This window comes from Carcharodon carcharias, chromosome 11, assembly GCF_017639515.1.
Source record: "Carcharodon carcharias isolate sCarCar2 chromosome 11, sCarCar2.pri, whole genome shotgun sequence".
In the NCBI taxonomy this organism is placed as follows: Eukaryota; Metazoa; Chordata; class Chondrichthyes; order Lamniformes; family Lamnidae; genus Carcharodon; species Carcharodon carcharias.
This window is the reverse complement of record NC_054477.1, coordinates 4,990,774-5,011,971: the sequence shown is the minus strand read 5'-3', so window position 1 is coordinate 5,011,971 and position 21,198 is coordinate 4,990,774. Positions and strand designations below refer to the sequence as shown.

Genomic DNA, 21,198 nt, shown 5'->3' with positions numbered 1-21,198 from the left:
TTGCCACCAGAAGCTGCCACATTGGGATTGGAACCATATCAAACAGTGCTGGGCACAGGATAGAGTTGGGGTAAGGTTTCCAGAGAGTGGGCCCAGCAGAGCTTCATCAACTCTTCCCCCCTCACCCCCCAACCTCCCCCAACTGGGATCAAACCCTCGTGCCTAGTTGGGATAATGGTACCAGAACCTTGTGCGGACATTGGGTGTTGTGAAGCTCTTTAACCATGGAGGCATCACTACACATGCCAGCTCCAATGTACACACACAGGCTGGATAGATATACATGGAACTGCACATGTATAAAACATGCCAGGCATATGTAGTGAACTTTTTTTTTGTCCACTCACTGTGCATCACTGGCTAGGCCAGTACCTACTGCCCTTCCCTAACTGCCCTTGAGAAAATGGTGGTGAGTTGCCTTCTTAAATGCAGCTGAGTGCTTTGCTGGGCCATTTCAGAGGTCACAGTTAACAGTAAAGCATAATATGGGTCTGGAGTCACATATAGATCATGCCAGGCAAGGACAACAGATTTCCTTCCCTGAAAGGCATCAGCAAACCAGATGGGTTCTTACAACAATGTCATGGTCACCACTACTGAGACTAATTCTTTTTAAATTCCAGATTCATTTAATTAACTGAATTCAAATTCCCCAGTTTTAGGGACAATGGATTTGAACTCATGTCCTTGGAGCATTAGGCCACTGCATTACTAGACCAATAACATTACCAATATGCTATCAAACCTACTGCAGCTACTGTTCATGTGCAAACATGCTATGACAGTATGGACTAAAACCTGTACATTTACAAACATGCCAGGAACTTGGAATCACAGAATCTTAATGGTACAGGAGGCCACTCAGCCCATCGTGTCTGCACCAGCTCTCTAAATGAGCATTATGACCTAGTGCCATTGCCCTGCCTTTTCCCTGTACCCCTGCAACTTGTTTCTATTCAAATAATCGTCTAATGTCCTCTTGAATGCGTCGATTGAACCTGCCTCCACCACACTTCCAGGCCGTGTATTCCAGACCCGAACCACTCGGTGTGTGAAAAAGTTCTCACATCACATTTGCTTCTTTCGTAAATCACTTTAAATCTGTGCCCTCTCATTCTTGATCCTTTTACAGGCCGGATCAGCTTCTCCCTATCTACTCTGTCCAGACCCTTCATGATTTTGAATAACTCTATCAAATCTCCTCTCAGCCTTCTCCTCTTCAAGGAGAACAGTCCCAACCTCTCCAATCTATCCTCATAGCTGAAGTTTCTCATCCCTGGAACCATTCTTGAAAATCTCTTCTGCATTCTCTCCAATGTGTTCACATCCTTCTTATAATATGGTCCCGAAGCGTTTGAAAATGTTCAAAGAAAACAGCTGAATTCCATTTCTGTGCCAATATCCGTGCTTGCATAAAGCTGGAATAAGCTCTGAAGCTGAGTGGTCCAGGTGGGACCCAAACTGAGCATCAGTGAGCAGATTGTTGGTGAGCAGTGCGTCAAGGGAAATAGAAACAGGAGGTTATTCTACCACTTATTATCTCAATTTCATTTAGTCATCTTTGCTCCATTTTCCTTAATACCCTTGCCCAACCAAAATCTATCCATCATAGTCTTGAAAGTTCCGAGCAGAGTTCCAGATTTTCTTCGTGAAGAAGTGCTTCCTGACATCACCCTGAACCACCTGATTCCGAGTCCCCTTGTTCTGGACTCTGTCTCCCCATTCCCTCTTCCCCCCCACCCCATGACCCCAAGAGGAAAGAGATAAATTATCAAACTCCTTAATCATCAAAAACACCTTGAACATATCATTGTTTAAGCAAGTACAAGTCTAGGCTGTACAATATAATTTAATCCTTTTATCCCTGGCAGTATTCTGGTGAATCTGCCTTGCTCCCATCCATGGTCAATATACCCTTCCTGAGATTTGGTGTCCAAAACTGAACCAAGTTACTCCAGATGGGGGTCTCACCCGAGTTGTGTACAACTGAAGCACCATTTCCAACTCTTTGTATTCCAGCTGCCTTGAAATAAAGACCAACATCACATTTGCTTTAACTGATTACTTTATACCTGTGTGCTAGCTTTTGGTCATTTTATGTATGTAACTCCTCAGTACTGATTATTCTCTCCCCATTGAACAAATATTCTGATTCGATTTCATTATTTCATTGGAGTGTGGACGTTACTGGCTGGGCCAGCATTTATTGTCCATCCCTAGTTTCCCTTGAGAAGGTGGTGGTGAGCTGCCTTCTTGAACCGCTGCAGTCCATGTGGTGTAGGTACACCCACAGTGCTGTTAGGGAGGGAGTTCCAGGATTTTGACCCAGCGACAGTGAAGGAACGGCGATATATTTCCAAGTCAGGTTGGTGATTGGCTTGGAAGGGAACTTCCAGGTGGTGGTGTTCCCATGTGTCTGCTGCCCTTTTCTTTGTGGATGACCCCAACTCCCCGACGTGAATTCGACGTGTCATAGGTTTGCCTTCCGGCAAGGCCGCAAAATGTACTCTGGGTGGGGGACTTCAATGTCCATCACCAAAAGTGGCTTGGTAGCACCACTACTGACTGAGCCGGCCAAGTTTTAAGGGACATAACTGCTAGACTGGGTGAGTGGCAGATGGCGAGGGAACCAACAAGAGGGAAAAACCTACTTGACCTCATCCTGACCAATCTACCTGTTGCAGATGCATTTGTCCATGGCCATATCGGTAGGAGTGATCACCGCACAGTCCTTGTGGAGATGAAGTCCCATCTTCACATTGAGAATATCCTCCATCGTGTTGTGTGGCACTATCCACTGTGCTAAATGGGTAGATTTTAAATAGATCTAGCAACTCAAATTGGGCATCGATGAGGTGCTGTGGGTCATTAATAGCAGCAGAATTCTATACAACCATAATCTGTAACCACATGGCCCGGCACATCCTCCACTCTATCATTACCATCAAGCCAGGGGATCAACCCTGGTTCAATGAAGAGTGCAGGAGGGAATGCCAGGAACAGCAACAGGCATACCTAAAAATGTGTTGGGGGAGATGGTGGCACAGTGGTAATGTAATGTACTAATGTACTGGGCTAGTAATCCAGAGGCCTGAGCTAATACCCTCGGGACATGGGTTCAAATCCCACCACGGCTGCTGGTGGAATTTAAATTCAGTTAACAAAATCTGGAATTATAAAGCTAGTCTGATGACCATGAAACTATCAATTATCATAAAAACCCATCAGGTTCACTAATGCCCTCTCAGGAAGGAAGTCTGCCCGGTCTGCCCTATATGTGACTCCAGACCCGTCAGCAATGTGGTTGACTCCTAAATGCTCTCTGAAATGGTTCAGTTCAAGGGCAATTGGGGTGGTCAACAAATGCTGGCCTTGCCAGTGATGCCTGCATCCCATGGAAGAATAAAGGGACAAAAAAACCTGGTGAAGCTACAACACTGGACTACTTGCATGCCAAATAGAGAAAGCAGCTTGCAACAGAGCTAAGCGATTCTACAACCAACCAATCAGGGTAGTGTCCTCGGCCCAACCATCTTCAGCTGCTTCAGCATTGACTTTCTGTCCATCACAAGGTCAGGAATGGGGATGATCGCTGATGATTGCACAATCTTCAGCACCATTCGCAACTCCTCAGATACTGAAGTAGTCCATGTCCACATGCAGCAAGACCTGACAATATCCAGGCTTGGGCTGATACATGGCAAGTTACATCCATGCCACACAAGTGCCAGGCAATGACCATCTCCAACAAGAGAGAACCCAACCATATCCCTTTGACACTCAATGGCATTACAATTGCTGAATCCTGCACTATCAACATCCTGGGGGGTTACCATTGACCAGAAACTGAACTCGACCAGTCATATAAATACTGTGGCTACAAAAGCAGGTCAAAGGCTGGGAATTCTGCAGCAAGTAACTCACCTCCTGACTCCCCAAGACCTGTCCACCATCTACAAGGCACAAGTCAGGAGTGTGATGGCATACTCTCCACTTGCCTGGATGAGTGCAGCTCCAACCATACTCAAGAAGCTCAACACCATCCAGGACAAAGCAGCCCACTTGATTGGTACCCCATCCACCACCTTCACCAACCACTCCCTCCACCACCGACGCACAGTAGCAGCAGTGTGTACCATCTACAAGATGCACTGCAGGAATTCACCAAAGGTCCTTTGACAGCAACTTCCAAATCCACGACCGCTAAAACCAAGGAGGACAGGGGCAGATGAATAGGAACACTACCACCTGGAAGTTCCCCTCCAAGTCACTCACCGTCCTGACTTGGAAATATATCGCCGTTCCTTCACTGTCGCTGGGTCAAAATCCTGGAACTCCCTCCCTAACAGCACTGTGGGTGTACCTACACCACATGGGCTGCAGCGGCTCAAGGAGGCAGCTCACCACCACCTTCTCAAGGGGCAAGCCAGCAACACCCACATCCTGTTAAAGAATGAGAAAAACTCACATTCTGACTATGATACAAAGTAACCTCCTGCTCCTAATTACCTCTTAACTTTGTGTCACTTGTTAATTGGATATAAAACTCCTTATTCCTTCATTCAAGTCACTAATAGATATGGTGAAAAGCTGAGGCCCCAGACAACTCCCTGGAGAATATCACTTGTCATGTACTGGCAAAGAACTTTCCCTTGTTTTTTCATTCTTTTTTGGGATGTAGGCATCACTTGCAAGCCCAGCATTTATTGCCCATCTCTAATTGCCCTTGAGAAGAAGTTGCCTTCTTGAACCACTATAATTCTCATTGAACCATGGTTGATCCCCCGGCTGGGTGGTAGTGGTAGAGTGAGGGGATATGCCTGGCCATGAGGTTACAGATTGTGGTCGAGAACAGTTCTGCTGCTCATGATGACCCACAGAGCCTCATGGATCTGCTCCGAATCTATCCCATTCAGCAGGGTGGTGGTGTCACACAACATGATGGAGGGTGTGTTCAGTAGGACTGTGTCTCCACATGGATTGCGGTGATTATTCCTACCAATACTGAAAGTTACACCTGCAACAGGTAGATTGGTGGGAAGTCAAGTAGGTTTTTCCTCTTGTTGGTTCCCTCACCACCTGCCGAAGGCCCAGTCTGGCAGATATTTCCTTCAGGGTTTGGCCAGCTCGGTCAGCTATGCTGTCACATTGAAGTCCAGTGGGACAGGACATACCTAGGGAAGGTGCTGACAGTGTCTTGGACATTGGCTGTAAGTTATGATTCGGTGAGTATGACTATGTCAGACTGTTGCTTGACTAGTCTGTGAGTCAGTTCTCCCAATTCTGGCACAGGTTACCAGAGGTTAGTGAGGAGGACTTTGCAGAGTTGACTGGGCATGGTGTGACTTTGCTCTTTCCTGTGTCTAGGTCGATGCTGGGTGATACGTCGGTTTTATTTAGACAGAGTCTCTCCTGGCCATAACTAATCATGACACTTAAAAGGATAGGCCAGTTCCACAGCTCCACTTCAGCAGCCCATCCTCCACTCCCCTGGCACACGTCCATCTCTCCTCTCCCATGCCCCCAGCTTCTGCTCACCTCCCCTCCCACCCTCCACTCTCCCTGGTCTCACACCCCTCTTCCCTCACTCCCATCCACACGTCCTCCTCACCCCTTCTCCAGCACTGTGGCTTGTTCTTTGCTCTGATTCTACAGACAGTCTCTGTTGCTAGAACAGTGTCAGATATTATTTGTGTTGAGCAGATCCTGGAACAGATTCAGCTGGAGATGATCGACTGCTCACAACTCCTTCCTTCACACAAAACAGGCAGCTTCACTGTAAAATCTCCACCAATCTCAGCTGCAGAGAGGAAATGGTCAGCTGTCCGGAGAGTCTGTGAACTGGACAGTTACTATCGGAATTTACTCTGTACCTGGCCAATGGTGAAGAATTACGACGGCCAGGAAATAATCCTTCATTATTCTGACAGGAGCTCTGACTGCTGATTCATCACAGAGATGCTCACTGGATCTCTGCAAGGCTGGCCCAGGGGCCCGGACCCCTGCCCCCAGTCCTGACCCCTCTGGCTCCTCAAACACACTTTCCCCACCCCCTCAAGGAAGAGGAGAGCACCAACCTGCCCAACCCCAGGGATAGAGCAAACAGCCACCCTGCTCAGCAAGTGGGACACAGGCTCCCCCGTCCTCCTGAAGGAGAGAGCACACAATAAGGCAGTAGAGAGGTCAGGAGGGTCACCGAGGTAGAAAGAGAAAGAGAGCGCAAACATGGGGTGTGGGTATTTGCAGATTTGTTGGAAAAGAGCAGGGAGGTTGTGACTAATCTGAATGGCCTAAAAACGAGCTGGTACAGACATGATGGGCCAAATAGCCTTCAAACTCTATGAATGAGGGAGGGTAAGAATAGAAAGAGTTGATGAGAGTTGTTAAAGCGAACAGCCCAGGTGAGTCAAGGGAAAGACTACGTCACAAAAGCCCAAAGCCTGAAAACATCAGGAGGGTGAATGACCTGGGCTGAACTTACTCCCTCCATTCTGGGGAATCAGGGTCCCAGTTCCTAGTGATCTGGCGATGGGGAGCAGGGATATGAGGAAGGGGTGGGAGGGAATTGGGTCAAGGTCCTCCTGCCACACTGGAACTTACACAGGATAGGAGGGGATCGCTCGGAGCTGTTCCAGATTGGGGTTCACATCATTGTCTATACTTTTCCACTGACCCAGTAGTGAACACCTCTCTCACTCACTCTCTCACTCGCTCACACATACACGCACCCTGCACCCGATCACACACACTCGCTCACGCGCGCACCCTGCGCTCGCTCACGCGCACGCGCACACCCCGCGCCCGCGCTCGCTCACGCGCACGCGCACACCCCGCGCCCGCTCACACGCACACCCCGCGCCCGCTCACACGCACACCCCGCGCCCGCTCACACGCACACCCCGCGCCCGCTCACACGCACACCCCGCGCCCGCTCACACGCACACCCCGCGCCCGCTCACACGCACACCCCGCGCCCGCTCACACGCACACCCCGCGCCCGCTCACACGCACACTCCGCGCCCCGCTCACACGCACACCCCGCGCCCGCTCACACGCACACCCCGCGCCCGCTCACACGCACACCCCGCGGCCCGCTCACACGCACACCCCGCGCCCGCTCACACGCACACCCCGCGCCCGCTCACACGCACACCCCGCGCCCGCTCACACGCACACCCCCGCGCCCCGCTCACACGCACACCCCGCGCCCGCTCACACGCACACCCCGCGCCCGCTCACACGCACACCCCGCGCCCGCTCACACGCACACCCCGCGCCCGCTCACACGCACACCCCGCGCCCGCTCACACGCACACCCCGCGCTCGCTCACACGCACACCCCGCGCTCGCTCACACACACACCCCGCGCTCGCTCACACACACACCCCGCGCTCGCTCACACACACACCCCGCGCTCGCTCACACACACACCCCGCGCTCGCTCACACACACACCCCGCGCTCGCTCACACACACACACCCCGCGCTCGCTCACACACACACCCCGCGCTCGCTCACACACACACCCCGCGCTCGCTCACACACACACCCCGCGCTCGCTCACACACACACCCCGCGCTCGCTCACACACACACCCCGCGCTCGCTCACACACACACCCCGCGCTCGCTCACACACACACCCCGCGCTCGCTCACACACACACCCCGCGCTCGCTCACACACACACCCCGCGCTCGCTCACACACACACCCCGCGCTCGCTCACACACACACCCCGCGCTCGCTCACACACACACCCCGCGCTCGCTCACACACACACCCCGCGCTCGCTCACACACACACCCCGCGCTCGCTCACACACACACCCCGCGCTCGCTCACACACACACCCTGCGCTCGCTCACACACACACTGCACTTGCTCAATGTCTTCCCAACTCTAACTGTTCACCTGTTGCAAAATCCACTGGGTTCAGTTGATCATTTGAAATGATTTGATTTGAATTGTGGCAGAAATGCTCAGCAACCTGCTTCCCTCCTCAGTCTACTGCCTGTTGCTAAACTATGAATTAATTACCGCACAGTCTTCCTTCCACCATTCAGCAGGCTTGTAAAAACTCAGTTTCACATCACCCACCTCCTGCTTCACCTCTACACTGTCCCCATCAAACACTCCCAGGACAGCTACAGCACGGGGTTAGATACAGAGTAAAGCTCCCTCTACACTGTCCCCATCAAACACTCCCAGGACAGATACAGCACGGGGTTAGATACAGAGTAAAGCTCCCTCTACACTGTCCCCATCAAACACTCCCAGGACAGGTACAGCACGGGGTTAGATACAGAGTAAAGCTCCCTCTACACTGTCCCCATCAAACACTCCCAGGACAGGTACAGCACGGGGTTAGATACAGAGTAAAGCTCGCTCTACACTGTCCTCATCAAACACTCCCAGGGCAGGTACAGCACGGAGTTAGATACAGAGTAAAGCTCCCTCTACACTGTCCCCATCAAACACTCCCAGGACATGTACAGCATAGGGTTAGATTCGGAGTAAAGCTCCCTAAGAAGTGTCGGTCTAAGATGAGTATCTTAAACTTACATAAGGCAATTACAAGGGTATGAGGACAGAGTTGGCAAAAGTGAACTGGGAAATTAGGTTATTGGGTAGAGAAACAGTGGCAGACATTTAAGGAGATTTTCCTTAACTCTCATCAAAGGCATATTCCACTGAGAAAGAAGGACTCCATGAGAAGGATGTACCATACGTGACTAACGAAGGAAGATAAGGATAGTTTCAAACTGAAAGAAAAAGTGTACAATACTGCAAAGATCAGTGGTAGGTAAGAAGATCGAACAGATTTTTGAACAGGATGGATAGGGAGCAGCTGTTCCACTTAGTTGAAGGGTCAGTCACGAGGGGACATAAGTTCAAGGTGAGGGGCAGCAGGTTTAGGGGGGATGTGAGGAAAAACTTTTTTACCCAGAGGGTGGGGACGGTCTGGAATGCGCTGCTTGGGAGGGTGGTGGAGGTGGGTTGCCCCACATCCTTTAAAAAGTACCTGGATGAGCACTTGGCACGTCATAACATTCAAGGCTATGGGCCAAGTGCTGGTAAATGGGATTAGGTAGGTAGGTCAGGTGTTTCTCACCTGTCGGTGCAGACTCGATGGGCTGAAGGGCCTCTTCTGCATTGTGTGATTCTGTGAACGAATAAAAAAAATGAGGGAGAAATGAGGTCCAGGTTTTCACCACAACGGAGAGGCTCTCTATCGTAGGGAAAGTGGCGGAAGAGCCCAGAAATCTTAAGTCGTGCTCCTGAACACGGCTCTCCCTATTTTCACGGAGTGGGGCTGGTGTCGGGTCAGGGCTCATGTATGCGTAGTTTATGGGGGCAGCCGGGCATTTAAATCACCAGCTGCCTCCACTGAAGTGGGGTTTTGGTAGGTGTGAAACCCGGAGTGTGCAAATTAGACCAGGTAAGATCTGGTCTGAGCTTGTTGGAATCATTTGGATAGCCTTTGGATTGGGTCACTTTGGGAAAGGTGAGGTGCCCTGTGGAATTGTTAAAAAAGTAAACTTGGTTGTGTGCAAAACTCATCGAACTGTCAAAGCGGTTTAAAGAACTGTCAAGACTCATTGGAACTCTCAAACCTGTCAATAGATTTAACTCTGCTGGACTTTAAAATTTAAAAAACTGTCTGCAATTTTAAAAAAATCAGTGCTTGATACTTCATTCTGCCTGTTGACATAAGCCCGAGGGCTATCATTATAGGTTTTTGTGCTGCAATGGCTGATTTTACAAAGTAACATTATTACAGTGGGGCACTTTTTAAGTCAGCAGTTTGATTGGCAGCTCCAAGTGGTTGTGGACTAGAAATGTTTGTTTTTATAAGATACTAATTGAAGAAATCTCCAAGCATTGAATGTTTTTTTAAAATCGATGATAGCGTTTTTTTTAAAATAGTGACATAATCAATAGACACAACTCTATTGTGTGTCATCATGGCTCCCGAGGATTGCCCATGGTGGATACAAGGTGAGTTGGAACGAAGGAGGTAAGAGTAAAGGGTGGTAAGTGGAAGGAGGGAGACAGACAGAAAGCAGGAAACTATGGGCCAGTTAGTCTAGCCTAGCTCGTAGGAAAAATGCTAGAATCCATTATTAAGGAAGTAACAGCAGGACATTTAGAAAATCATAATACAATCAGACAGAGCCAACATGGCTTTATGAAAGAGAAGTTGTGCTTGACTAATTTATTAGAATTCTTTGGGGAAGTAACAAACAAGATGGATAAAGGGGAACCTGTAAATGTGGTGTATTTGGATTTCCAAAGGGCATCCAAGAAGGTGCCACATCAAAGGTTACTTCGCAAAATAATGGTGTAGGAGTAACATATTAGAATGGATAGAGGATTGATTAGCTAACAGGAACCAGAGGGTAGGGATAAATGGGTCTTTTTCAGGTTGGCAAGCTGTTATTAGTGGAGTGCCAGAGGGATCAGTGCAGGGGACCTCCACTGTTTACAATCTATATCAATGACTTGGGTAAAAGGAGTGAGTGTATGGTAGCTAAATCTGCTGATGACATAAAGCTGGGAGGAAAGTAATAAAAACAGAAAATGCTGGAAAACTCAGGTCTAACAACAAAAACAGAGTTAATGTTTCAAGTCTGTATGACACTAAAAAAGCTCTGAAGGGTCATATGGACTCAAAACGTTAACCCTGTGTCTCTCTCAACAGATGCTGTCAGGCCTGCTGATTTTTTCCAGCATTTTCTATTTTTATTTCAGATTTCCAGCATCCACAGTATTTTGCTTTTATCTTAGGTAGGAAAGTAAGTTGTTAAAAGGACATAATGAGTCTATAAAGGGATATAGATAGGTTAAATGAGTGGGGTAAAATTTAGCAGATGGAGTATATAATGTAGGAAAATGTGAAATTGTCCACTTCGGCTGAAAGAATAGAAAAGCAGTTGTCATGAAAGAGATCATAAAATGTTTAAATCAAACCTTACTTTCTGCTTATTTAAAAATGGACTTTGCTGGACCAAAAACACGGCTGCTACAGGTCACATGATTTGCAAGTTGGCTACAGTTCTGGAAGCTTTCAACAGTAATTACAGAACGAACATCAACCCTCATCCTTATGGAATGTCACATTGATCATTGTGTGGACACATTACAATCAACGAAACAAGGGGAGCAGCAGATGGTCTGTCACTCCAGCCTGGGCTTATAACAAAGAGGGAGCCACTGAAACTCATAATACCTGCGGAAGCAGTAATAACCACCCCCATCTCCTAATGTAGAGCGGACCAAGTCTCTGATACCAATTTCATCTTGCTGCGCCATCACCAACTTCGAAGGAATTCGGCAACTCCTGCTTTCAGCCAGCTGAACCCACCTGAACTATAACCCCAATGTGAAGTAACCCTGACTGGACCCTGCAATGGTGAAGTGATATTGTCGCTATACTAGTAATCCACAGACCCAGAGTAATGCTCTGGGGACCCGAGTTCGAATCCCGCCATGAATTAAAAGTCTAATGATGACCATGAAACCATTGTCGATTGTTGTAAAAACCCATCTGGTTCATGTCTTATAGATAATGTCCTTTAGAAAAGGAAATCTGTCATCCTTACCTGGTCTGGCCTACATGTGACTCCAGACCCACAGCAATGTGGTTGACTCTTAAAATGCCCTCTGAAATGCCCTAACAAGCCACTCTGTTATATCAAACTGCTACAAAGTTACAAAAAAAGGAATGAAACCGGACGGACCACCCGGCATTGACCTAGGCACCGGAAACAACAACAGCAAACTCAGCCCTGTCAACCCTGCAAAATCCCCCTTACTAACATCTGGGGTCTAGTGCCAAAATTGGGAGAGCGTCTCACAGACTAGTCAAGCAACAGCCTGACATAGTCATCCTCACGGAATCATATCTTACAGACAATGTCCCAGACTCCACCATCACCATCCCTGGGTATGTCCTGTCCCACCGGCAGGTCAGACCCAGCAGAGGTGACAGCACAGTGGTATACAGTCGGGAGGGAGTTGCCCTGGGAGTCCTCAACATCGACTTTAGACCCCATGAAGGCTCATTACAGCTGATGAATCAGTGCTTCCTCCATGTTGAACATCACTTGGAGAAGGCACTGAGCGTGACAAGGATGCAGAATGTACTCTGGGTGGGGGACTTCGGTAGCACCACTACTGACCAAGCTGGCTGAGTCCTAAATGACATATCTGCTAGACTGGGTCTATGGCAGATGGCGAGGGAACCAACAAAAGGGAAAAACATACTTGACCTCATCCTCACCAGTCTGCCTGCTGCAGATGCATCTGTCCATGACAGTATCAGTAGGAGTGACCACCGCACAGTCATTGTGGAGACAAAATCCCTCCTTCACATTGAGGATACCCTCCATCGTGTTGTGTGGCACTACCACCGTGGTAAATGAGATAGATTTCGAACAGATCCAGCAACTCAAGATTGGGCATCCATGAGTCGCTGTGGGCCATCAGCAGCAGCGGAATTGTACTCGCACACAATCTGTAACCTCATGGTCCAGCATATCCCCCACTCTACCATTACCATCAAGCCAGGGGATCAACCCTGTTTCAAAGAGGAGTGCAGGAGGGCAAGCCAGGAGTAGCACCTAAAAATGAGGTAATTAAAAACCTGGTGAAACTATAACACAGGACTACTTGCGTACCAAACAGCATAAGCAGCAAGTGATAGGGCTAAGCGATCCACAACCAATGGGTCAAATCTAAGCTCTGCAGTCCTGCCACAACCAGTTGTGAATGGTGGTGGACAATTAAACAACTCACTGGAGGAGGAGGCTCCACAAATATCCTCATCCTCAATGATGGAGGATCCCAGCACATCAATGCAAAAGATAAGGCTGAAGCATTTACTACAATCTTCAGCCAGAAGTGCCGAATGGATGATCCATCTCAGCCTCCTCTGGAGGTCCCCAGCATCACAGATGCCAGTCTTCATCCAATTCGATTCACTCCGCGTGATATCAAGAAGCTGCTGAAGGCACTGGATACTGCAAAGGCTATGGGCCCTGACAATATTCCAGCAATAGTACTAAAGACTTGTGCTCCAGAACTTGCTGTGCCCCTAGCCAAGCTGTTCCAGTACAGCTACAACACTGGCATCTACCTAGCTATGTGGAAAATTGCGCAGATATGTCTTGTACACAAAAATCAGGACAAATCCAACCCGGCCAATTACCGCCCCATCAGTCTATGCGCCATCACCAGTAAAGTAATGGAAGGGGTCATCAACAGTGCTATCAAGCGGCATTTGCTTAGCAATAACCTGCTCACAGGCATCCAGTCTGGGTTCCGTCAGGGTCACTCAGCTCCTGAAACAAAAACAAAAAATGCTGGGAAAACTCAGCAGGTCTGACAGCATCAGTGGAGAGAAAAACAGAGTTAACATTTCAGGTCTGTATGAAGTTCTGAAGAAGGCTCATATGGACTTGAAACGTTAACTCTGTCTTTCTCTCCACAGATGCTGTCAGACCTGCTGAGTTTTTCCAGCATTTTTTGTTTATGTTTCAGATTTCCAGTGTCCGCAGTATTTTGCTTTTATCCACTCAGCTCCTGACCTCATTACAGCCTTGGTTCAAACATGGACAAAAGAGTTGAACTCCCGAGGTGAGGTGAGAGTGACTGCCCCTGACATCAAGGCAGCATTTGACCGAGTGTGGCATCAAGGAGCCCTAGCAAAACTGGAGTCAATGGGAACCTCCACTGGTTGGAGTCATACCTAGCACAAAGGAAGATGGTTGTGGTTGTTGGGGGGCAGTCATCTCAGCTCCAGGACATCACTGCAGGAGTTCCTCAGGGTAGTGTCCTCAGCCCAACCATCTTCAGCTGCTTCATCAATGACCTTCCTTCCATCATAAGGTCAGAAGTGGGGATGTGCGCTGATGATTGCACAATGTTCAGCACCACTCGCAACTCCTCAGATACTGAAGCAGCCTATGTCCAAATGCACCAAGACCTGGACAATATCTAGGCTTGGGCTGACAAGTGGCAAATAACATTCACGCCACACAAGTACCAGGCAATGACCAACGCCGACAAGAGAGAACCCAGTCGCTGCCTCCTGATGTTCAATGGCATTACATCACTGACTCCCCCACTATCAGCATCCTGGGGGGTACCACTGATGAGAAACTGAACGGGACTAGCCATAGAAATACTGTGGCTACAAGAGCAGGTCAGAGGCTAGGAATCGTGCGATGAGTAACTCACCTCCTGACTCCGCAAAGCCTGCCCACCATCTACAAGGCACAAGTCAGGGGTGTGATGGAATACTCCCCACTTGCCTGGATGAGTGCAGCTCTCACAACATTCAAGAAGCTCAATACCATCCAGGACAAAGCAGCCCACTTGATTGGCACCACATCCACAAACATTCACTCCCTCGACCACCGATGCACAGTAGCAGCAGTGTGTACCATCTACAAGATGCACTGCAGGAATTCAGCAAGGCTCCTTTGACAGCACCTTCCAAACCCACGACCACTACCAGCTAGAAGGACAAGGGCAGCAGGTAGATGGGAACACCACCACCTGGAAGTTCCCCTCCAAGTCGCTCACCACCCTGACTTGGAAATATATCGCCGTTCCTTCACTGTCGCTGGGACAAAATCATGGAACTCCCTCCCTAACAGCACTGTGGGTGTACCTACACCTCATGGACTGCAGCGGTTCAAGAAGGCAGCTCACCACCACCTTCTCAAGGGTAACTAGGGATGGCCAATAAATGCTGGCCTGTGGATGAATAAAAAAAATTCACAGGCATAAATATTCATATCTTTGTCTTTTTTTGGTTTTATGTTGTAAAACTCTTTTTCCAGTCTCTTTCTCGTGTGTATGTAGTTTCAAGACCATCTCCCGGGTTTGAATGTTTGAATAAACAATACTTCTGATTTAACCCTAAAGAAAGTTTGCTGTGAGTCACTTCAAAACTGGCTTCACAAACAGAGGGTTTGAGGAAATACATCACAGCCTATTTCAAAAATCAAAACACCTCTGCTTATGGACAGATGGCGAGAAAAATAAAGGAGTTCAGTTTGCCTCTCTGCCCTGCCCAGAACTCTATGGTACAGAGGGATCTCATGTCCTGGTACAGGAATCACAAAAGGTCAGCATGCAGGGGTTGCCATTGACCAGAAACTGAACTAAACTCACGATATAAATACAAGAGCAGATCAGAGGCTGGGAATTCTGCAGCGAGTGACTCATCTCCTATCTCCTCAAAGCCATTTCACCATCTACAAGGCACAAGTCAGGTGTGATGGAATTACTCTCCACTTGTCCGGATGGGTGCAGATCCAATAAACTGGGTTCAGTTGAGGCCACAATCAGATTATATTTCACCTCTTTTCTATTTTTACTTAGTTCTGTTGAAGAGTCATTCAGACTCAAAACGTTAACTGTGTTCCTCTCTGCAGATGCTGCCAGACCTGCTGAGTTTTTCCAGGTATTTTTATTTTTGTTTCAGCCAGAAACTGATACTGATAGAGCTGAACACAGCAGAAACTCCCTGGAACAGCCCTGGGCAAACACTGACAGGAATGAACTATGGGCTGAGGCAGAATGTTATCAGACTGATAACAGGAACAAACAGCGATAATCACCTGAGATTGCTCAGGTACACAGGCTCATGACTAGCTGTCTAATCACCCCATGAAATGAACAGAAAAATAGAACTAGAACAATGAAGGGGCAGCACGTGCAGTCATGTTCTAGTGTGCTGGACAGAGAGAGGCATTTACCCAGCTACTAGCTGCCTACAGTCAAAGTGAGTCAGCCCTACCCAGTACCCCCACCCCTCCACACCACTCTGCATTCTGAATATCCAACGTTGCTGCTTTGCTACAGCAAATCCCAAGCCTGTCATAACAGGTGACATCCTTAACTTCAACTCTGAGATGGTCAATTGGTTACATCAAACCCAGTACGAGTGGTTTAAGGCAGTGGGTCCTCACCACCACACAATGATCATGATCCCATTCCATCGTCACCTCCAACCCCCCTATACTCTCAAACCCCAATGCCAACTCCCATCCCAACACCAACCCCCCCCATTACCATCACCTCCCCAAAACCTGTCACACCTCATCCCCACCCCCACCTCATCAGCCCTCTCATCGCCACCATCAGCCCCCACCCCCACCTCCACATCGTCCCCATCCCCACCCCCTATCACCCTCCACCATACCTCCGCCCCCCCCCCTCCCTTCCACAGAGAGCAGTGGAGGCTGGGTCACTGAATTTATTCAAGGCAGAGTTAGACAGATTCTTGATCTCCAAAGGAGATAAGGGTTTGGGAACAGGCAGAAAAGTGTAATTGAGGCCAGGATTAGATCAGCATGCTCTTATTGAATGGTAGAGCAGGCTTGTGGGGCTGAGTGGCCTACTCCTGCTCCTATTTCTTATGATCTCTCAACCCTCCTGCCCCATGAGTGATGGTGAAGATAAGTTGGAACGTACCAATCTCGTCAGGGGAACTCCAGGAAGCACTGCCTTGGGACAGGCTGGTCCAACTCGAGTCCTCGTCACTTGCAGCCGTATTCCTCATTCCAAAGAACAGACACGAGCTTTTCCGATGGTCGCTGGGAGCCTCCACTGGGTCGATCAGGCTAGTCTTTGCAGCATCTTCCACTGGCTGCTCTCCATCCACCATCGAGCTTGGCCGGACATCAGACGGTCGAGCAGCTGAGTCTGGCTCACTGGTCTCAAAGTCTCCCTGGTCCAGCTGGATGACCAGTGGCTGACCTTTGTCGGAATTTCCACCACAGGTGTCGAGGGAAAGCTCCAGGCCCATGTAGTAACTTAGGAAGCCTTTACCCTGGGGGGCAGCCTGGTTCACTGTTTGCCCCTTGTCTCCTGATTCTGTCTGCTCCTTGTTTGCTGAGCTCTCAGTCTCACCTGTCTTTGAGGTAAGATTCCGATTCTGGTCCTTCCTCTCGTGCTCTGCGGCCTTGCGCATCTGGTTCCGCCCATCTTTTAGCCACTTGCTGTTGGCAGTCTCATCAGCCAGTCCCATTGCAGCCTGAAGGTCAGTGGAAGCATAAACCTTACGCCCCTTGGGTGGTGTTGACCTCTTGATGTCCGCATTAAGCAGCTCGTTGTGTGAGGAGCGCAAGTTGAGAGTCAGTGTTGGGGTCACACAGCCTGTGACATTCACCAGGCCCGGCTGGTTACTGACAGAGCTGGACATGGCACCTCGATCGCTCTGAAATTAAACAGAGGGGACACTTAACCAACTAATAACCAACTACTTTCCGTAGAGTTTCACAGAAGGCCATTCAGCCCATCATCCTTGTGATGCCTCTCTGGCAGAGGTCAGCCCTTAGTCCCAGCTTCTCACCCGCTGGAGCGTGACCCCCACCAGCCCCCACCCCACCTCAGCCCCACCCCCAGCCCCCACCCACAGCTCCTAACACAGATTCTCCTTAATCCACATCAACCAGTATTCCAAATCCCAGGTTCAGACAGCAGCCAAGGGAAAGATGGGGGTGGGGGGGAAGGAGGGATGGAGCCGGGTCGGGGGGGAGGGATGGAGCCGGGTCAGGGGGAGGGGGTGGGTGAAACGGGCCAATTGATCAGGGAGATGTTGACTCAGTGGCTGCTGCCAGTGCAATATTCTGTCAGGAAATGCTCCTTGTGTCTGGGCCAACACTCCTCCTGAAACCATTCATCCAATTGCGATTTGTCAATTCAATGTCAGCTCTGAATTTACTGCTGGTAACTCAGAAATATATCCAAGATGCATCTGAGCTGTGCAGGGTTCCAGTCATCATTGCTGACTATCACTCAGCTATCCAGAAGGAATGTTACCAGTACCTTGTTCTTCTCCAGCAAAGGAGCAGCCATCAACACCCACAGCCAATTTACACACAGCAAGATCCCACAAACTGCAAGGGTGGGGAATGACCAGATATTCTAATAATGGTGGTGCACTGTCAGAGGGTCAGTACTGAGGGAGTGCTGCTCTGTCCATGAAAGGAAGCATGAATCCTGGGGTCTGGCTACCTCTGTGGTGGAAGTTGAAGGTTCAGCCACAAGGTTGGAGGTACACAGTGTATCCTCAGGAACGTTCCCCTCTCAGACACCGACAGTACTGACCCTCTGACAGTGCAGCACTCCCTCAGTGCTGACCCTCTGACAGTGCAGCACTCCCTCAGTGCTGACCCTCTGACAGTGCAGCACTCCCTCAGTGCTGACCCTCTGACATTGCAGCACTCCCTCAGTGCTGACCCTCCGACAGTGCAGCACTCCCTCAGTGCTGACCCTCCGACAGCGCAGCACTCCCTCAGTGCTGACCCTCCGACAGTGCAGCACTCCCTCAGTGCTGACCCTCCGACAGTGCAGCACTCCCTCAGTATTGACCCCTCCGACAGTGCTGCGCTCCCTCAGTACTGCACTCTCTCAGCACTGATCCTCTGACAGTGCAGCACTCCCTCTGTGCTGATACTCTGACAGTGCAGCACTCCCTCAATACTGACCCTCTGACAGTGCAGCACTCCCTCAATACTGACCCACTGACAGTGAAGTGCTCCCTCAGTAGTGACCCTCCAATAGTGCGGCACTCCCTCAGTATTGATATTTTGACTGTGCAACACTGCCTCAGTATTGACACTCTGACTGTGCAGCACTCCCTCAGTAATGGAGTGAGCCTCGAGCCCACCATTTTCCAAAAAAAAGTAGGCAATTTGGATTCAAACGCGAATTAAGCAGAAGTCAATAGATCGATAGTGACACATCAATCTCATCTTTGCATTTTGAGGAAAAAGACGTTTATGGGAGCAAAGAAACTGAATCCCTGGAAGAAATGTGCACTGTACCTGTCCTGGGAGTGTTTGATGGGGACGGTGTAGAGGGAGCTTTACTCTGTATCTAACCCCATGCTGTACCTGCCCTGGGAATGTTTGATGGGGACAGTGTAGAGGGAGCTTTACTCTGTATCTAACCCCGTGCTGTACCTGTCCTGGGAGTGTTTGATGGGGACAGCGTAGAGGGAGCTTTACTCTGTCGCACGTCGTATGCTCAAATGAACCATTCCCGGGCAAGAAATTCGTCTGAAGACTTGTGTACGCTCTCAGGTGGATGTGATCAATCCCGTTGCCATTATACTGTAAAATGCAGGTGAAGTCTCCCCAGTGTAAAAACAAATATTTATCACTGAAACAACAGCTGACCAACTGGTCATTTACCTTATGGCTCTTTGTGATCCTGCTGTATATAAAATGGCTTCCATGTACACCCACATACTGAGTGGATTATTGTGGTCTGCAGCGCACTGCCTGGGTGGAATTTCAATGGGGAATTGGACAGATGCTTGGGGGGAAATAATTTCAGGGCAGGGAATGGGGGGGGTGGTGGAGTAGGACTATGGGTTAGCACTTTCAAGGGGTGGCACAGACATGATGGGCTGAAAGGCCTCTCCCTGTGCTGAGAAATTCTGGGTAACAATCGCAACAAAATTAAATTGAGAGCATGTGGAAGACGTTTCATAAACTTTATCTTGCTTTACTGCTGCCATTCAGCTATACCCTGCTCTTCAGCAAGAGCAGCCTGACAAAAAGCAACATTCAGACTTTAGTCAGAGGCTGCGTTTGTCAATACAGTCACACCGACTTGAGCTCAGCATCTGTCATCCTCTCAAAAACAGGTATATCAAGATCAACAGCAACAGTCCCGAACACAGACCTGGCCTTTGCCTCCTGTACTCCAGCGCTGACCCCCTGCTCCATCTCTTGGGCTCGGGCCTCTCATATCAGCCCCGGGGTTGGCTGCAGACAGTAAGCTCCAGACTCGGCCACACAAACACATTCTCAGACACCCCATTCCTTCTGCTCACAGGCTGCGAGCTGTCTGCACCTGCTCTGTCAGCTCGGATTATTTTGGTGCTTCTTACAGAATGTTTGCTCACTGCGACACTCACACCTTCCGTGTTAAAGCAAAGTACAGCGAGAAACCAGCTCCTTCCCACCCACAGACCCACCACTGCCTCTGTAATTTCCCCACATTCTCCACCCGAGTTAATCCCTCCCTGCCCAAACACCACACATTGGCCTTTCTCAGCCAGCAACACTCGCACTGGCAGCTCCCCGCCAACACCGGCCCTCCCCGCCGGCACTGCATCCACCGGCCCTCCCCACCAACACTGGCCCTCCCCACCGGCACCACATCCACCGGCACCACATCCACCGGCCCTCCCCACCGGCACCACATCCACCGGCCCTCCCCACCGGCACCACATCCACCGGCCCTCCCCACCGGCACCACATCCACCGGCCCCCCCCACCGGCACCACATCCACCGGCCCTCCCCACCGGCACCACATCCACCGGCCCTCCCCACCGGCACCACATCCACCGGCCCTCCCCACCGGCACCACATCCACCGGCCCTCCCCACCGGCACTGCATCCACCGGCCCTCCCTACCGGCACCGGCCCTCCCCACTGGCACCGCATCCACCGGCCCTCTCCACTGGCACCGGCCCTCCCTACTGGCACCGCATCCACCAGCCCCCCCCCACCGGCACCGGCCCTCCCCACCAGCACCGCATCCGCCGGCCCTCCCCGCTGGCACTGGCCCTCCCCACCGGCCGCTCACTGCCCACAACAAAACAGCAGCGCACTCGCTGACCCCTCCCCACCCACACAACACCCACCTAGCCCGACCCACCTGCACCACCATTCTGGTAAATGCTGCTGCAATGCTCCTCTGCGTCTGCCCATCCCCTTCCCCTTCTCCCCACATCTTCCCACTCACTGCCCCCTCCCCACCCACACCCTCCTTCCCCCCACTCCCTCAGCCCCTCCCTCCCCTCCCTCCCCCCTCCCCACACCCATTCACCCCCTCCCACTCACTCCCTTCCCCTCTCCCCCCTCAAACTCCCCACTCCCCCCTCTCTCACCCCCCCAATCACTCCCCTCCCCCTCACACTACCCCCCCACTCCCCCTCACCCCCTCCCCCTCACACTCGCCCCCTCCCCCCTCACACTCCCCTCTCCTCCCCCCTGCCCGCTCCCCCCTCACACTCCCCCTTACACTCACCTCTCCCCTCACACTCCCACCTCACATTCCCCCTCCCCCTCACACTCCCCCCTCCCCCTCCCCACTCCCCCCCCACTCCACCCTCCCCCTCCCACCACACACCCACTCCCCCCCTCACAGCCCCCTCCCCCCCACTC

At 50.5% G+C, this 21,198-nt stretch overlaps 1 protein-coding gene across 1 annotated transcript in view; it reads right to left on the bottom strand.

Annotated features, from left to right (window-relative positions):
- LOC121284318 (amyloid-beta A4 precursor protein-binding family B member 2-like) overlaps positions 1 to 20,037 on the bottom strand; it is a 140,076-nt gene extending 120,039 nt beyond the window's left edge. The window contains exons 1-3 of the mRNA XM_041199713.1: positions 19,708 to 20,037; positions 16,486 to 17,230; positions 9,110 to 9,160 (exon numbers count right to left, since the gene is read on the bottom strand). Of these exons, the coding sequence (XP_041055647.1) occupies positions 9,110 to 9,160; positions 16,486 to 17,230; positions 19,708 to 19,845 (934 nt within the window). The 5' untranslated portion in view covers positions 19,846 to 20,037. The remainder of the gene's footprint in view (positions 1 to 9,109; positions 9,161 to 16,485; positions 17,231 to 19,707) is intronic.
- Between the last annotated feature and the right edge of the window lie 1,161 nt (positions 20,038 to 21,198).